Here is a 16,006-nt window from a genome sequence, read left to right on the forward strand (position 1 = left end):
GGGAGTGCTTTAGTTAAGGCACGTGAAGATTACACTGTGAAACAAATCATTATCTAGTTATCTAGATCAATCTAACTGCGCAGATTATACAGCAAAACACCGCTGTGCTCCGGAACAGGAAGTGATACAATACCGCAGTGAGAGCCAACCACCAGTAGAGGCAAATATGCATCCAGTTCTGTCTGGAAATGGTTACTGTAGCTTTTTTTTTCACAGTTGGTTTTATTATAGTGTAAGAAAAGTCCCAAGAGTAACTGGAAACATGAATAAATTCTAGTGATTAGTTTTCTGTTGAGCATAGATGCATATGCCTCAATCAAGATGATTATGTCTGTGCTACTTTCATCAATTTTAATAATACTTTTAAAGTGGGCCCTAATCTAGAGATATCTAAAGAAATATTGTTTTTCTAAATAGCATTTGCCTAACTTTTTGAATGCTAAACATCTCCCCTTATCTGAAATGAGACTGCATGTTGTAATGCCTTTGAAAAGCCACTAGATACATTGTCCATCCCTCTGGGCTGGTTTAAATAACTGGACAAGTACTTCCAGGTGACTTAGACCTAAATGTTTTCCATTTAGCACTATATTGTGGCTTGCACCAGTAAATCAGGTATCTCAGTTGTGCTTATTTATAATACTGTATATTAGCTAAAAATAGTTCTCCGTTTTCTTTAAGTAATTGCAATGTACTATATCTAATTCTAGGTTTTTGGCCTTTCCATATGAAAGGCCAGAAAACATTATGTTCCATTCAATAATACTATAGGTACTGACTGAAAAAGAAAAAGTCATCTTGGTAAGAGGTTCATTTTATTTGTCTACCCAATTGTATAGGTCCAATAGTACTAATGATCATCTGTTTAAAACCATCTTTCCAACTATAGTGATTAGTAAATAATTAATCACATAAATATTGGATAAATCATTTGGAATTTTAATACCCAGATATTTAGTCATGTCATTGTTCCAGTTAAAATTACCTATGTTTTGTGCTGAGGGTGTATAATTATATGAGATGACCTGTGTTTTTTGTATATTTCATTTATAAACTGACTATTAACCAAATCTTCTCAAGCTATGCATTCATTTAGACAAGGACAAGTCAGGCTGGAAAAGCGTGATCACAACATCATGTGGGTACAGGGAAATTTTATATTCCATGTGTTTAATCTAAATTCCTCCCATTTCTTAATCTTCTGTTTGCGCTAATGGTTCAATATATACAGCAAATGGAGCAGGACTCAGGGGGGCATCTGCTGTTGACTGATACAGGGTTGCTTAGGCTGCCATTTATTTTATTATGGCTATGAGGAAGTGATACAAGATTATATATATATATATATATATATATATATATATATATATATATATATATATATATACATACATACCACACACACACACACACACACACACACACACACACACACAAAAATGTTGAGCTGTTAAACCCAAATCATTAAAATGTTAAATATAAGTAATCCCTGCAAACAGCCAAGCACCTTTTCAGTATCAAGGCTAAGAATAACAGCGCTGTCTTAATGTTTGCTCATATGCTCCATTAAATGTAAAGTCTGTTTTACATTATGTTTTGTCTGTCTATTCTTGAGAAACCCTATTTGACCATCAACTATTAGGTCAGGAATTTGTTCCAGTCTTTTCATGATTATTGAGGCATATAATCTATAATCTAAATTTAGGATCAATACTGGTCCGTATGAACTGCACTCTTTACCCATCATTGGGATTACAGAGATTACTGCCTGACGCCATGGTACCGGTATTTTTCCACTCATAAATATGAAGTCCAAACATTTCAATAACAAGAGTCATCAGGAGATTACATATCCCCCCAGCCCCCACAAATCAGTGCAACAAAGTGTCAGGGGATCACCAAAGTACACACTTATGCTAAATATGAATGAAATTGGTCAACTGGTTCTTGAGATATCATGCTAACAAGGGTGGCAATAACAATATCTTGAATATCTCACTGTGACCTTGAAATTAACTCCAAGGTCACAGTAATCTACTGTTGTCGGGGATGACCCAGTTACACCCTTATACTAAATATGAATGAAATTGGTCAACTGATTCTTGAGATATCGTGCTAACAAGACAGGCAGCTGTATTTCATAGCAGAGGAATAATAATGGTGATAATATCTCTCTGAATGTCTTATACTGTTGTGCTGGATATCCATCCATACCAAGCAAATTATTTGTTTTAAGTCTCTCAATAAACTTATGTAATTCTTCCTTGGTTATCTCCTGCATCATTATTTTAGTTTGTTCTGTTCAAATGGACGGCAATTCCAATGAGTTCAGAAAGTTATGAGTTAAGAAGGTTTATAATGTTTGAGGATTCTGTGCCATTTCAGCATATATTTCATTTAGGGGGAATTAAGCAACTTTCATTTCAAAAAGGTGGCAGGCAGATGTTTGAGGGGGGTTTTCCAACGTGCAGAACCGGTAAGCTCTTCTTTATCTGAGTGATAAGTGGACACTGTACAGCACTTTTCTGCTCATAATCCCAGCCACACTTATTCCAGAAATCACCCGTCTCTTTTTTGTTTCTGTAAATGTGCACACACACTCCCTGTCAATCATAAATGCTGTCTCTCTAATTCCTCACGAGCACTCGGCCAGACCAAAAACACAAGGAATGACAACATGTGAAGCAGCGCAAATGTCGTATGTGAAAATCCGGTGTCGCAGACCGAACGGTTCTCCCCCCAAAACTGGTCTGCACTGCCTCCACTGCGCATGCGTCATTTGGGACCAAAGCAGCTCCTTTGAAAAGGACTCTCTTCACCCAAAGCAATCAAATGGATTAATGGGATTATTAACCATAAAATGACAAGGTAAAATCTCTTAAAATCATTCTAAAGTCAGTTTTAAGAAGAAACGAGGCGATAATCTGTGACGCTTTGAAATGACAGAGGCACAGTGAACGCAATAGCTCGTAGCTCGTGTAGCTGTGGCGCTCTGATCACTTCCTCCATCTAATAATGCTGAATTCATGTCTCAGCGACAGATATCTGTCGCTGAGACAGATGATGACTGGAGTGCAGTTTGAAGCAGAAACAAAGTGATAATCCCTGAACCGCGGCTGATGACACGTGCAGTGAAGGCAGGGCGGACCGATTTTAAGGGGACTATTCAGTCTGCAGCACCGGCCATATACCTTATCATTGCCATTATAAATTCGAGAAGAACTATTATTTTCGTTATGTTATTATGAAATAACAAAGCATCTTAAAAGGCCAAAAATGAACATAAATTAAACCAGATGTCAATAACAAATCAAAATACTGACCTGTTGTGCTTTTTTGTGGTTGGCTTGACAGCTGTTTTCCACATTCACTACAGAATTTGGCTTTCAACTCCACAATATTATGGCCACAGTGGGAGCACCTCATCTTCACATGTCAGTGTTCTGCTGTGGAACAAAATGGTTGCAGTTGGAATTAAACTTGTGCTCTCTGACGGCTTTGTTTCACTTTCATTTCTGGCAAGTGAAATAAAAAAAACAAAAACCAAAAAAAAAAAAAAACAGACAGCCAGCAGGAGCACTATGATATCCTCCCTACTTCTTCCTGGACTTTGAGCTGTTTGACTGATGAATCAGCAAGTCATAAAGTGAGTGAAATAAAAGTGTAAAGTACAATGTGGCCACACCCAGAACATAAAGCAACACATATGTAGAGAAAATGTTCCACGGGCTTTTAAATAGTCATAATACATAACTGATTGTGTGAAGCACTTTTAAATGCATTTCCCTGAAAGGGCTTCACAAAGTTATTATTATTAGTGCTGCAATTATTAACCTGAATATTAAATTAATTGCTGTTTTGGCAATAGTTTAATTATTGAGGGTTTTTTAGTGTCCAAATTCTCTGATTTCAACTTCTTAAATGTACACTCAACAAAAATATAAACACAACACTTTTGGTTTTGCTCCCATTTTGTATGAGATGAACTCAAAGATCTAAAACTTTTTCCACATACACAATATCACCATTTCCCTCAAATATTGTTCACAAACCAGTCTAAATCTGTGATAGTGAGCACTTCTCCTTTGCTGAGATAATCCATCCCACCTCACAGGTGTGCCATATCAAGATGCTGATTAGACACCATGATTAAAAGCTTGGAAGCTGAAAATGTCCCAGTTCTTGCATGGCCGGCATACTCACCGGACATGTCACCCATTGAGCATGATTGGGATGCTCTGGACCGGCGTATACGACAGCGTGTACCACTTCCTGCCAATATCCAGCAACTTCGCACAGCCATTGAAGAGGAGTGGACCAACATTCCACAGGCCACAATTGACAACCTGATCAACTCTATGCGAAGGAGATGTGTTGCACTGCATGAGGCAAATGGTGGTCACACCAGATACTGACTGGTATCCCCCCCCAATAAAACAAAACTGCACCTTTCAGAGTGGCCTTTTATTGTGGGCAGTCTAAGGCACACCTGTGGACTAATCATGGTGTCTAATCAGCATCTTGATATGGCACACCTGTGAGGTGGGATGGATTATCTCAGCAAAGGAGAAGTGCTCACTATCACAGATTTAGACTGGTTTGTGAACAATATTTGAGGGAAATGGTGACATTGTGTATGTGGAAAAAGTTTTAGATCTTTGAGTTCATCTCATACAAAATGGGAGCAAAACCAAAAGTGTTGCGTTTATATTTTTGTTGAGTGTAGATATTTACCTCCACCAACAAAGTTGGAGGAGGCTGTGTTTTTGCTCCTGTTTGTTTTTGTTTGTTTGTGAACAGCCTGGATCCCTCATTTTTTCATATATCATTATGAATTTTTTACTGAAGATTCATATCCTGATAGGCAAGAACTGATTCAATTTTCAAGGTCATAAGTCAAAATCAGGAAAAAGCCCTATCTTTAACATTGAACGAATTTTCAAAAATTCATGTAAAAAAAGATCAAATTTCTTTCATATTTGAAAGCATTATGGAGGATGGCATCCTTTATTGACTGGCAAAGTTTGATCTGGATCTGATCCAGATTACAGATAGCTTTTAATTAATTTATCCACCAATTCTTCATTGCAGGTCTATACATCATCTTCGTGCCTGGTTCTGAATAAGGATGTAGCACCCTTTTGGCCATTGGTTCAGCCACAATCAAATGGCATTTATTTACCAGACGTTCTTACAGTTCTGTTCTGAGGAGTTTTTCCATTACTACCAGTAATTAGCATTAGAAATTTATAAATAACTGATAAGACTTGATATAAATATAAATACTATATGGTAATCTAAACTGTCTGAGGATTTGTGTTCTGGAAAACAGCCATCACACCTCCATTGTGGTGTGTCCGGTGATTTGTGTGGAGTTTGCAACAGTCTCATAATGAGGTCATAACCTGAGTTCATTTCAGTATTACAAATAAGGTATATTCTTGCATTCAGCAGTATGGTGGATTAGTGGTTAGCACTGTTGGCTCACAGCAAGGACGTCATGGGATTGATTCCCACCTGTGGCCTTTCTGTGTGGAGTTTTCATGTTCTTCCTGTGTTTGTGTGGGTTCTCTCTGGGTGCTCCAGCTTCCACCCATATCCAATGAGATGCAGGTTAGGTGGGCTGGAAACATTAAATTGTCAGTAGCTGTGCGTGCGGGTGTCAGTGTGTTTGTTTGTGTATATGTGGCCCTGTGACAGGCTGGTGTACCCCGCCTCACGCCCTGTGACTGCTGGGGTAGGGTCCAACCCACCGCCCCCAACCCTTAACTGGAGTAAGTGGTTGAAGATGAGTGAGTGAGTGATTCTTGCATTCCGAGTATATTTCTGCCAAGAATAAAATTAATATTCACACCTTAAGTTAAAGAAAAAGAAAAAAAATGACAGTAAAGATAGTCATAGTCGGCCTGTAGAGTCTAATGTAATGTCACTGATCATACAAATGTCCAAATATTCTCTCAAATCATGGTATTTGTCTGCTTTGCCATGTAAGAGACAACCTTAAACTATGATAATGTATACCCGTTTAAAATTTTTATCTGATGAGGATACTTCATGAAATTTCAAACCAATATCCAAAATGACCACATTTTACATCTGACATAAGTTGATCAACATGGGATAAAAGTGAAAAACAAAGGTCGCCTTCTTTGCAAAATTCATGACCATTTGATTGAGGCTGAACTGACAAGCAGCAAGTTCTGACCGAAGTCACCATTCAGTTTAACAAGCTGTGACAATAGTAAGACAAACTGTGGAAATTTAAATGGGTCAGTTTATTAGTCAACTGACTGACAACGTCCACTGGCACTGATTATGAACAGTAATAGTGTCTTGTTGGGATTTCGGGGGGGGAAAAAAAAAAGATGGTGGTGAGCATGCAAACCACAAATACGACAAATGAGCATCGAGTCGGTTAAGTGCATACTGTACGGCATGATTCCCCTCCATACTCTCACGAGCACCACTAGTTTATTTTATGGCAATATTAAATTGGACGCTCTCATTTTGGCTGAATAACTACCCAGTTTCTGGGTATTCTGTGTGAATACGCGCCCGTGGCCGACGTGCCTGATGAATTCCTGTGCAAAAAGTAGTTCATCTCGCACCACTGCTCTCTATATAATACTGGATAGCTCATTGGCCAATATTTTTTAAGCAAACCGGCCGCCATATTACCATTCCGATGTCCCGCTCCTGATCGCTCTTTTCTATTGATCTTTAATGAGGTGCACACAACTTTATTCTTTGTAATTTTGTTAAAAAAAATTGCCTTCATGTGCAGCCATAAACTGTGCAAATCGCCAGTTCAAAGACTGTGGACGAACATTTCACCTGTGAGTATGATTGAAATGGGAAGTAATGAACAATAATTTGAAGAGTTCTATCCCTTATTCCAGCATACTGACAAAGATAATAATAGTAATAAGTGGCTTATTAACTCAACATGTGTAGCCACATGTTGAGTTTTGTGTTGGATGAACTATTCTAAAACATTTATTAGGTCTACTTGTGCATAGTTTTTGGAGCTTTAGGTGTTGTTGCTATGAGCTTTATTACTTATATTAGGCTGAAGCTCATAGAGCTGTGTGTAATAAATGTTGTCACTGCAGGGAAAACCAACTCTCCTGTAGCTAGTTAAGTGGCATTTTCTTCTTTTAGTGCAACTATTTAAAAAAGATCCAGTATATATATATATATATATATATATATATATATATATATATATATAGCTTGCTGATAATCTGATGATTCCACAACACTTGTACAACCCCTGGCAAAAATTATGGAATCATCGGCCTCGGAGGATGTTCATTCAGTTGTTTAATTTTGTAGAAAAAAGCAGATCACAGACATGACAAAACTAAAATCATTTCAAATGGCAACTTTCTGGCTTTAAGAAGCACTATAAGAAATCAGGAAAAAAGATTGTGGCAGTCAGTAACGGTTACTTTTTTAGACCAAGCAGAGGGGAAAAAAATATGGAATCACTCAATTCTGAGGAATAAATTATGGAATCACCCTGTAAATTTTCATCCCCAAAACTAACACCTGCATCACATCAGATCTGCTCATTTGTCTGCATCTTAAAAGGAGTGATCACACCTTGGAGAGCTGTTGCACCAAGTGGACTGATATGAATCATGGCTCCAACACGAGAGATGTCAACTGAAACAAAGGAGAGGATTATCAAACTCTTAAAAGAGGGTAAATCATCACGCAATGTTGCAAAAGATGTTGGTTGTTCACAGTCAGCTGTGTCTAAACTCTGGACCAAATACAAACATGGCAAGGTTGTTAAAGGCAAACATACTGGTAGACCAAGGAAGACATCAAAGCGTCAAGACAGAAAACTTAAAGCAATATGTCTCAAAAATCGAAAATGCACAACAAAACAGATGAGGAACGAATGGGAGGAAACTGGAGTCAACGTCTGTGACTGAACTGTAAGAAACCGCCTAAAGGAAATGGGATTTACATACAGAAAAGCTCAACAAAAGCCATCATTAACACCTAAACAGAAAAAAACAAGGTTACAATGGGCTAAGGAAAAGCAATCAAGGAAGCCCTACCATTATTTAATGCTTCGATCTTAAATATGATCAATCTATCTTTGTTAGTTGGCTATGTACCACAGGCTTTTAAGGTGGCAGTAATTAAACCATTACTTAAAAAGCCAGTTAAGCCATTACTTAATAGGCCAATCTCCAACCTTCCTTTTCTCTCAAAAATTCTTGAAAGGGTAGTTGTAAAACAGCTAACTGATCATCTGCAGAGGAATGGTCTATTTGAAGAGTTTCAGTCAGGTTTTAGAATTCATCATAGTACAGAAACAGCATTAGTGAAGGTTACAAATGATCTTCTTATGGCCTCGGACAGTGGACTCATCTCTGTGCTTGTTCTGTTAGACCTTAGTGCTGCTTTTGATACTGCTGACCATAAAATTTTATTACAGAGATTAGAGCATGCCATAGGTATTAAAGGCACTGCGCTGCGGTGGTTTGAATCATATTTGTCTAATAGATTACAATTTGTTCATGTAAATGGGGAATCTTCTTCACAGACTAAAGTTAATTATGCAGTTCCACAAGGTTCTGTGCTAGGACCAATTTTATTCACTTTATACATGCTTCCCTTAGGCAGTATTATTAGACGGTATTGCTTAAATTTTCATTGTTACGCAGATGATACCCAGCTTTATCTATCCATGAAGCCAGAGGACACACACCAATTAGCTAAACTGCAGGATTGTCTTACAGACAAAGACATGGATGACCTCTAATTTCCTGCTTTTAAACTCAGATAAAACTGAAGTTATTGTACTTGGCCCCACAAATCTTAGAAACATGGTGTCTAACCAGATCCTTACTCTGGATGGCATTACCCTGACCTCTAGTAATACTGTGAGAAATCTTGGAGTCATTTTGATCAGGATATGTCATTCAAAGCGCATATTAAACAAATATGTAGGACTGCTTTTTTGCATTTACGCAATATCTCTAAAATCAGAAAGGTCTTGTCTCAGAGTGATGCTGAAAAAAACTAATTCATGCATTTATTTCCTCTAGGCTGGACTATTGTAATTCATTATTATCAGGTTGTCCTAAAAGTTCCCTAAAAAGCCTTCAGTTAATTCAAAATGCTGCAGCTACAGTACTGACGGGGACTAGAAGGAGAGAGCATATCTCACCCATATTGGCCTCTCTTCATTGGCTTCCTGTTAATTCTAGAATAGAATTTAAAATTCTTCTTCTTACTTATAAGGTTTTGAATAATCAGGTCCCATCTTATCTTAGGGACCTCGTAGTACCATATCACCCCAATAGAGCGCTTCGCTCTCAGACTGCAGGCTTACTTGTAGTTCCTAGGGTTTGTAAGAGTAGAATGGGAGGCAGAGCCTTCAGCTTTCAGGCTCCTCTCCTGTGGAACCAGCTCCCAATTCAGATCAGGGAGACAGACACCCTCTCTACTTTTAAGATTAGGCTTAAAACTTTCCTTTTTGCTAAAGCTTATAGTTAGGGCTGGATCAGGTGACCCTGAACCATCCCTTAGTTATGCTGCTATAGACGTAGACTGCTGGGGGGTTCCCATGATGCACTGTTTCTTTCTCTTTTTGCTCTGTATGCACCACTCTGCATTTAATCATTAGTGATCGATCTCTACTCCCCTCCACAGCATGTCTTTTTCCTGGTTCTCTCCCTCAGCCCCAACCAGTCCCAGCAGAAGACTGCCCCTCCCTGAGCCTGGTTCTGCTGGAGGTTTCTTCCTGTTAAAAGGGAGTTTTTCCTTCCCACTGTAGCCAAGTGCTTGCTCACAGGGGGTCGTTCTGACCGTTGGGGTTTTACATAATTATTGTATGGCCTTGCCTTACAATATAAAGCGCCTTGGGGCAACTGTTTGTTGTGATTTGGCGCTATATAAAAAAATTGATTGATTGATTGATTGACTGTGGATGACTGGATGAAAGTCATATTCAGTGATGAATCTCGAATCTGCACTGGGCAAGGTGATGATGCTGGAACTTTTGTTTGGTGCCGTTACAATGAGATTTATAAAGATGACTGCCTGTTCAGAACATGTAAATTTCCACAGTCATTGATGATATGGGGCTGCATGTCAGGTAAAGGCACTGGGGAGATGGCTGTCATTACATCATCAATAAATGCACAAGTTTACGTTGATATTTTAGACACTTTTCTTATCCCATCAATTGAAAGGATGTTTGGGGATGATGAAATCATTTTTCAAGATGATAATGCATCTTGCCATAGAGCAAAAACTGTGAAAACATTCCTTGCAAAAAGACACATAGGGTCAATGTCATGGCCAGCAAATAGTCCGGATCTTAATCCAATTGAAAATCTTTGGTGGAAGTTGAAGAAAATGGTCCATGACAAGGCTCCAACCTGCAAAGCTGATCTGGCAACAGCAATCAGAGAAAGTTGGAGCCAGATTGATGAAGAGTACTGTTTGTCACTCATTAAGTCCATGCCTCAGAGACTGCAAGCTATTATAAAAGCCAGAGGTGGTACAACAAAATACTAGTGATGTGTTGGAGCGTTCTTTTGTTTTTCATGATTCCATACATTTTTTTCCTCAGAATTGAGTGATTCCATTTTTTTTTTCCCTCTGCTTGGTCTAAAAGAGTAACCGTTACTGACTGCCACAATTATTTTTCCTGATTTCTTATAGTGTTTCTTAAAGCCAGAAAGTTGCCATTTGAAATGACTTTAGTTTTGTGTCATGTCTGTGATCTGCTTTTTTTCTACAAAATTAAACAACTGAATGAACATCCTCCAAGGCTGGTGATTCCATAATTTTTTGCCAGGGGTTGTATAAACTTTAATTAAAGAATGATAATTTTTAGAATTGAGTATTTGTCCCTGTGAGATATGAGTAAGTGAGAATATAACGGAAGAAAGTGTCAAAGTAATAAAAGAAAGAAATAAAATAAAACAAATAGCTCATCTTGGCAGGCATATATTAGGAGGGATCAATCTTACATTGTCCGAAGAACAAAAATAAGTAAATGAGAGAATCAGCTCAGTGATTACTTGAAATTGTTGATGTTCTAATAAGCTGTCTATGTGCAGTCTGCATAAGTTGGGAGTGGTAAGATGGCCACCAGTTTGCTTCAGCGGATTGTATGGAGTGTGTGGGCCAATGAGCTATCCAGTAATATATACAGATCACTGACTCACACTCATCCAGCAGCATCTTCTCATGTCGGCAAATTCAGTGCCATTTTGCAAACAACCGGAAACTGGGTCAGGAGAAAGTAGTCCTGCGAGCGAATTTGCGAAACGCAGGAAGGTAGGGGAAGGTTCCGCCCTTTTTGCCTCTGATTGGCTAGAAGGTGTCTACCATGACTGGCTATTTGATTTGGTCGTAAAACGTCATCTTACGTTCAGCAACTGCTGTTGTCTTGTTTATCCATCAATCGTAACAGTGTGATAAATTCATGCTGTTATATTTATATTACAAGCTCATGTTTTCATAGCCTTTTTAGAGCGTGTTTAGATTCGTCTTAGCTTTTTGGGGTAGTTCTGTGATGAAAATGAACTTACAATGTCATCACAATGTTAGATTGTTGTTTACTACCTATTAAAGCATATGCAGACTTGTGCAATGGCTGGGTCCAAATGTAGGCCTAAAATATCTCCTCCAATCTTAACCCATTTCAACTCATCGTCACAATTGTGACCAGAAAACAAATTACACTTTTAAGGCTTTAAAAATGTTACTGGATCAATCATCAGTACATGTAGAACAAAAATGGAGACATGGAAGGGTTTGAATTAAATATGTGCAATACCAAGTGCATAGTGCAATTTGTCACATGACCAGGGCTGTTTACATTATAGTGGCACAGACAGAATCAAATTGTTACACCAAAGCTCTCAAACAAAACCTTAGGAAGGTTTGCTAAAATAAACATATCACCAAGATTGGCAAATTTTCCAGAATTTACACTTTTCTCTGTGCAATCATCAAAATATGAACATATCTCACTCAGAAATGTTAATATGACTTTGTCAAAGCTCAATTCAACACACTCGAATTAAAATCATAAACATACCTCCCCCCACCCCCACCCCAGTGGGCCTAACATGTCATAATAGTCCAATATTTACACACTTTACAGCACCCCCACTGTCTTACCTTAGCCCCAATGGACCTTACATACTGCATGTTATATATATTGCACACACTCCCCACACACACCTCATCCACCAATCACCACCCCATTGTACCCACCCCACCCCAGTGGACCAAACATACTGTAATAGTATAATTCTAATAAAGCACCTTGAGGCAACCTTGTTGTGATTTTGCACTATATAAATGAAAATAAATTGAAATTAATATATTAGCTCTTCCCAGTTGGGGTGGGGAAGAGGTATGTTTAATATTTTGAAGTAAATATGTAGAACTGATCAAGGACAAGGTATTCAAAACATCTCTGGCTGAAACATGTTAAAATACTGAGGACTACACAGAGAAATGTGTCAGTTGCCCATGGAAAAACCCTGATAATACATTATCCCATAGGGGTGGAATCTTTTACCATCTCACAATTCAATTTAATTCCGATTCGATTCAAAAAATGATTTTTGATTCAAAATGATTTTTGAATCAGAGCTATTTAGTTTATAATAATCTCTATAATCTATTTTCTGATCATGATCTACTCTCATCTCTTTTACTACACAGAATGACAAATGGAGACATTGAAGTGTCTTTTTCACATTTATTAAGTTTTAAATTGATGCAACTGTTGCATAACAGCAATAACAAATTTTAGCTTTTAGCGAAGACGGTGCCGCTTGGATCTCCTTCTCCTCCATATTTGTTTTCTGAGCATGCGTGCATTTCAGCTACGAGTGCCTGGTGAAATCGCGCTTGCTTTGTTACAAAATGGAGGTAGACGCCATCGGACATCCAGTGGATTTTCAATTAATTTGTTAAAATCAATTTTGGGAAATTTTAAATCGATTCTGAATCATAGCAAATGAGAATCGCGATTCTTATGTAAATCGATTTTTTTGGCACATCCCTATTATCCCACCGCTCACTATTGTGACGACCATAAAAAAAAAATAAATAAAACTTTTTCACCTGCTTTTACTTGAAAATTAAAACAAAAATAACACTTGATCATTTCAAAGGGGTACTAATGGCACATGATTTACATAGTTTCACGTCTGGGAAAAATTTGGGATTAAATGGGTTAATAATATGAATAATGAGGTGACTGGTAGTAAGATACACTGGGTCACCAGAAACTTTTTCAAGGCATCATTCAGGAAGAAACCAACGGTCTATAAGGGAAATAAGGCATGAGCATGTATAATGTAACAGTTTGTAACAGTTTATTACTAGATTGTAGAATTCTAATATCAAAAAGAAACAAAGAAAAACAGACGCTTGCATTTATGTGTTGACATGAAATGTAGTAATTGCAATATAGAAGTGACTATACTGTTGCTACTGATAAACTTATATCTTATTTAATCTGGGATCATGCACATATTCAAATTAAGGTATGGTGTGCAGCCACTGATAAACTATTCACCTGTGATAACTAAGTACAGCCTTCTAGTTATTTTGCAGATATATTTACCACTTATCTTAAAACAGTTATCTCTGCTCAGCTGTCAATCAGTCAGTCTGCCCTGCTCGATAGAAGTGGGTGGATCGATCCTAATACCGATAATATCGATACCAACGCTGGTAATGATACTGAACGATCCTCGTGTAAAAAGATCAATACTCAAGCTTTTTTCTCTCCCGCACGCACTGACTGCTGTGCACGCAGATTCATCAAAGCCTACTCTCTGTCTGTAAGAGCAGCACTCTCTTTATTTATTTATACTTTATTTAATTTTCACTTAATGTTTTTATTTTGTTTAAAGCCAGAAGCGCACTGAAGGGAGGAAATTCCTTATCTTTGTATTATATTCTTGTATTGCTCGACTTGAAAAAAAGAACAAGTTTGAAACTGTTTATAATATTTGTTGTGGTGTGTTAGTTTTTCTCTATTGTGGTCTGTCAGCTCTCTAACCTCAGAAGATTGTTTTAATTTGCTTTAAGTTCTATTTTTTTACACTCTTTATTTAAGAAACAACGTAGAGAAGTGCACTGAAGGGAAGAAATTCCTTATTTTTTGTATTATTTTATTGTATTGTTCGACTTGAAAAACTGAAACTGTTTACAGTATTTGTTGTAGTGTGTTAATTTTGTTGTATTGTGGTTTGTCAGCCCTCTACCTCAGGAGATTTTGTTTTGTGTTGAGTGATACATTTTAAAACAAAAATGTTGATTGTGATAATAAAGTATTTTTGTTGTCACGTGTTTGGCGAAATTCTCCTAGATCTTTTGGATACTTTGGCTCTATGAAGCTTAAAGTATCGGTATCCATATCAGCGATACTGGGCCTGTGTTTACTTGGTATCGGATCAATACCAAAATTCCCAGTATCACCTACCTCTACTGCTCCAGCGTGAGATAACGTTTCAAAACAGACTTCGACTGCTGCTCACCTTCTAGCCAATCAGAGGTGAAAAGGGCGGAACCTTCCCCCCCCCCGCGAGCTCAATCTGTGGGCGCGAGCTATCCCATAATTCCAAAATAGCAGAGATGTCGCACCAACGAGAGCGGCACGCTGAGCAGGGCGATTCCTCTCTTCACACATACACGATCTTTGTCGCGAGTTCAACCAATGACGGTCAGATACGCAAAACGATGCTTTCAGAGTCATTAGACAACATAGGAAAAACTGAGACATACTGACTTTCATGAAATCAAACAATTTTATCGCAACTTTATTAATGCAAGAACCACGACTTTACATTCTGATAAAGCTTTTGTGTCACGTCAGTAACGATAATAAAAAAAAATACACTACCGTCCACACCGCACTTTCACTGTACGGAGTTACCGTTCAGGTACCTAGCTAACTAGATAGCTAACACGAACTGGACCGCACTTCCCGCAATAAATAACAATAACAAGGCAAAGTGTCAAAACAAAACGTCCAGCGAACAAGGCGAAAACAATGTGGCTTGACTGTGCGCCGCTAGCTAACGCGCTGCTGTGAACACTTTAACCTGAACTTAACCACCGGTACTATTCTATATATATATATATATATATATATATATATATATATATTGTTGTTGAGCGGTTCTTACCTGATAGTGCAAATGGATCTGTGTGCCAGAGTCCGGCAAAAACAACTGCGCACATTGATTCACTGCGTGCAAAGCCGCTGTCAGTTCGGCAACTCATTTCCGCCTGACCGATAAAGTTTCGTTTTGTTCGAAATGGGCGGTAACTCTCTTTTTCTTTTAATCACTCGGTGTTTCCTTGGAAAACACAATATTTTCACTTTTTTTCCCCCCTCATCTTTCCCCAAACCCGGAACACAAAACTCCACAAATGTATAACAAATCTCTCTGTCTCTCGCTCACCCTCTTTATATATATATATATATATATATATAAACAACGTAGAGAAGTGCACTGAAGGGAAGAAATAATATATATATATATATATATATATATATTATATATATATATATATATATATATTATATATATATATATATATATATATATATATATATATATATATATATAAACAACGTAGAGAAGTGCACTGAAGGGAAGAAATAATATATATATATATATATATATATATATAAAGTTATTTATTTATATTAATCTATGTTGGAGCAATTCATAATTCATTTATTGGTTTGATTAAAAAAAGTGTTCAGGAGTTAATTAAAAAAAAGCACACATTGGTAACAGAGTTTATGTATATTTTTTGTAAATTTATGCCAAAATAAGTCAAAGTCATTGCATTCAAAACTGTTTGATCACTTTCCAAATTTTGTATTAAAATGACACATGATACTTTTTTAATCCAGCCAAAACTACTCAAACACAACTATTAATGCTTTATCAGGTTTAGCTGTTCTAAGTGTTACACTGTAGCCTAC

At 37.5% G+C, this 16,006-nt stretch overlaps 1 protein-coding gene across 1 annotated transcript in view; it reads right to left on the reverse strand.

Annotated features, from left to right (window-relative positions):
• The window catches only part of rnf213a (ring finger protein 213a), a 124,838-nt gene extending 109,523 nt beyond the window's left edge, over nucleotides 1-15,315 (reverse strand). Inside the window, exons 1-2 of the mRNA XM_034190836.1 lie at nucleotides 15,195-15,315; nucleotides 3,324-3,446 (exon numbers count right to left, since the gene is read on the reverse strand). Of these exons, the coding sequence (XP_034046727.1) occupies nucleotides 3,324-3,426 (103 nt within the window). The 5' untranslated portion in view covers nucleotides 3,427-3,446; nucleotides 15,195-15,315. The remainder of the gene's footprint in view (nucleotides 1-3,323; nucleotides 3,447-15,194) is intronic.
• Nucleotides 15,316-16,006: the final 691 nt, after the last annotated feature.

This window comes from Thalassophryne amazonica, chromosome 16 (genome assembly GCF_902500255.1).
Source record: "Thalassophryne amazonica chromosome 16, fThaAma1.1, whole genome shotgun sequence".
In the NCBI taxonomy this organism is placed as follows: Eukaryota; Metazoa; Chordata; class Actinopteri; order Batrachoidiformes; family Batrachoididae; genus Thalassophryne; species Thalassophryne amazonica.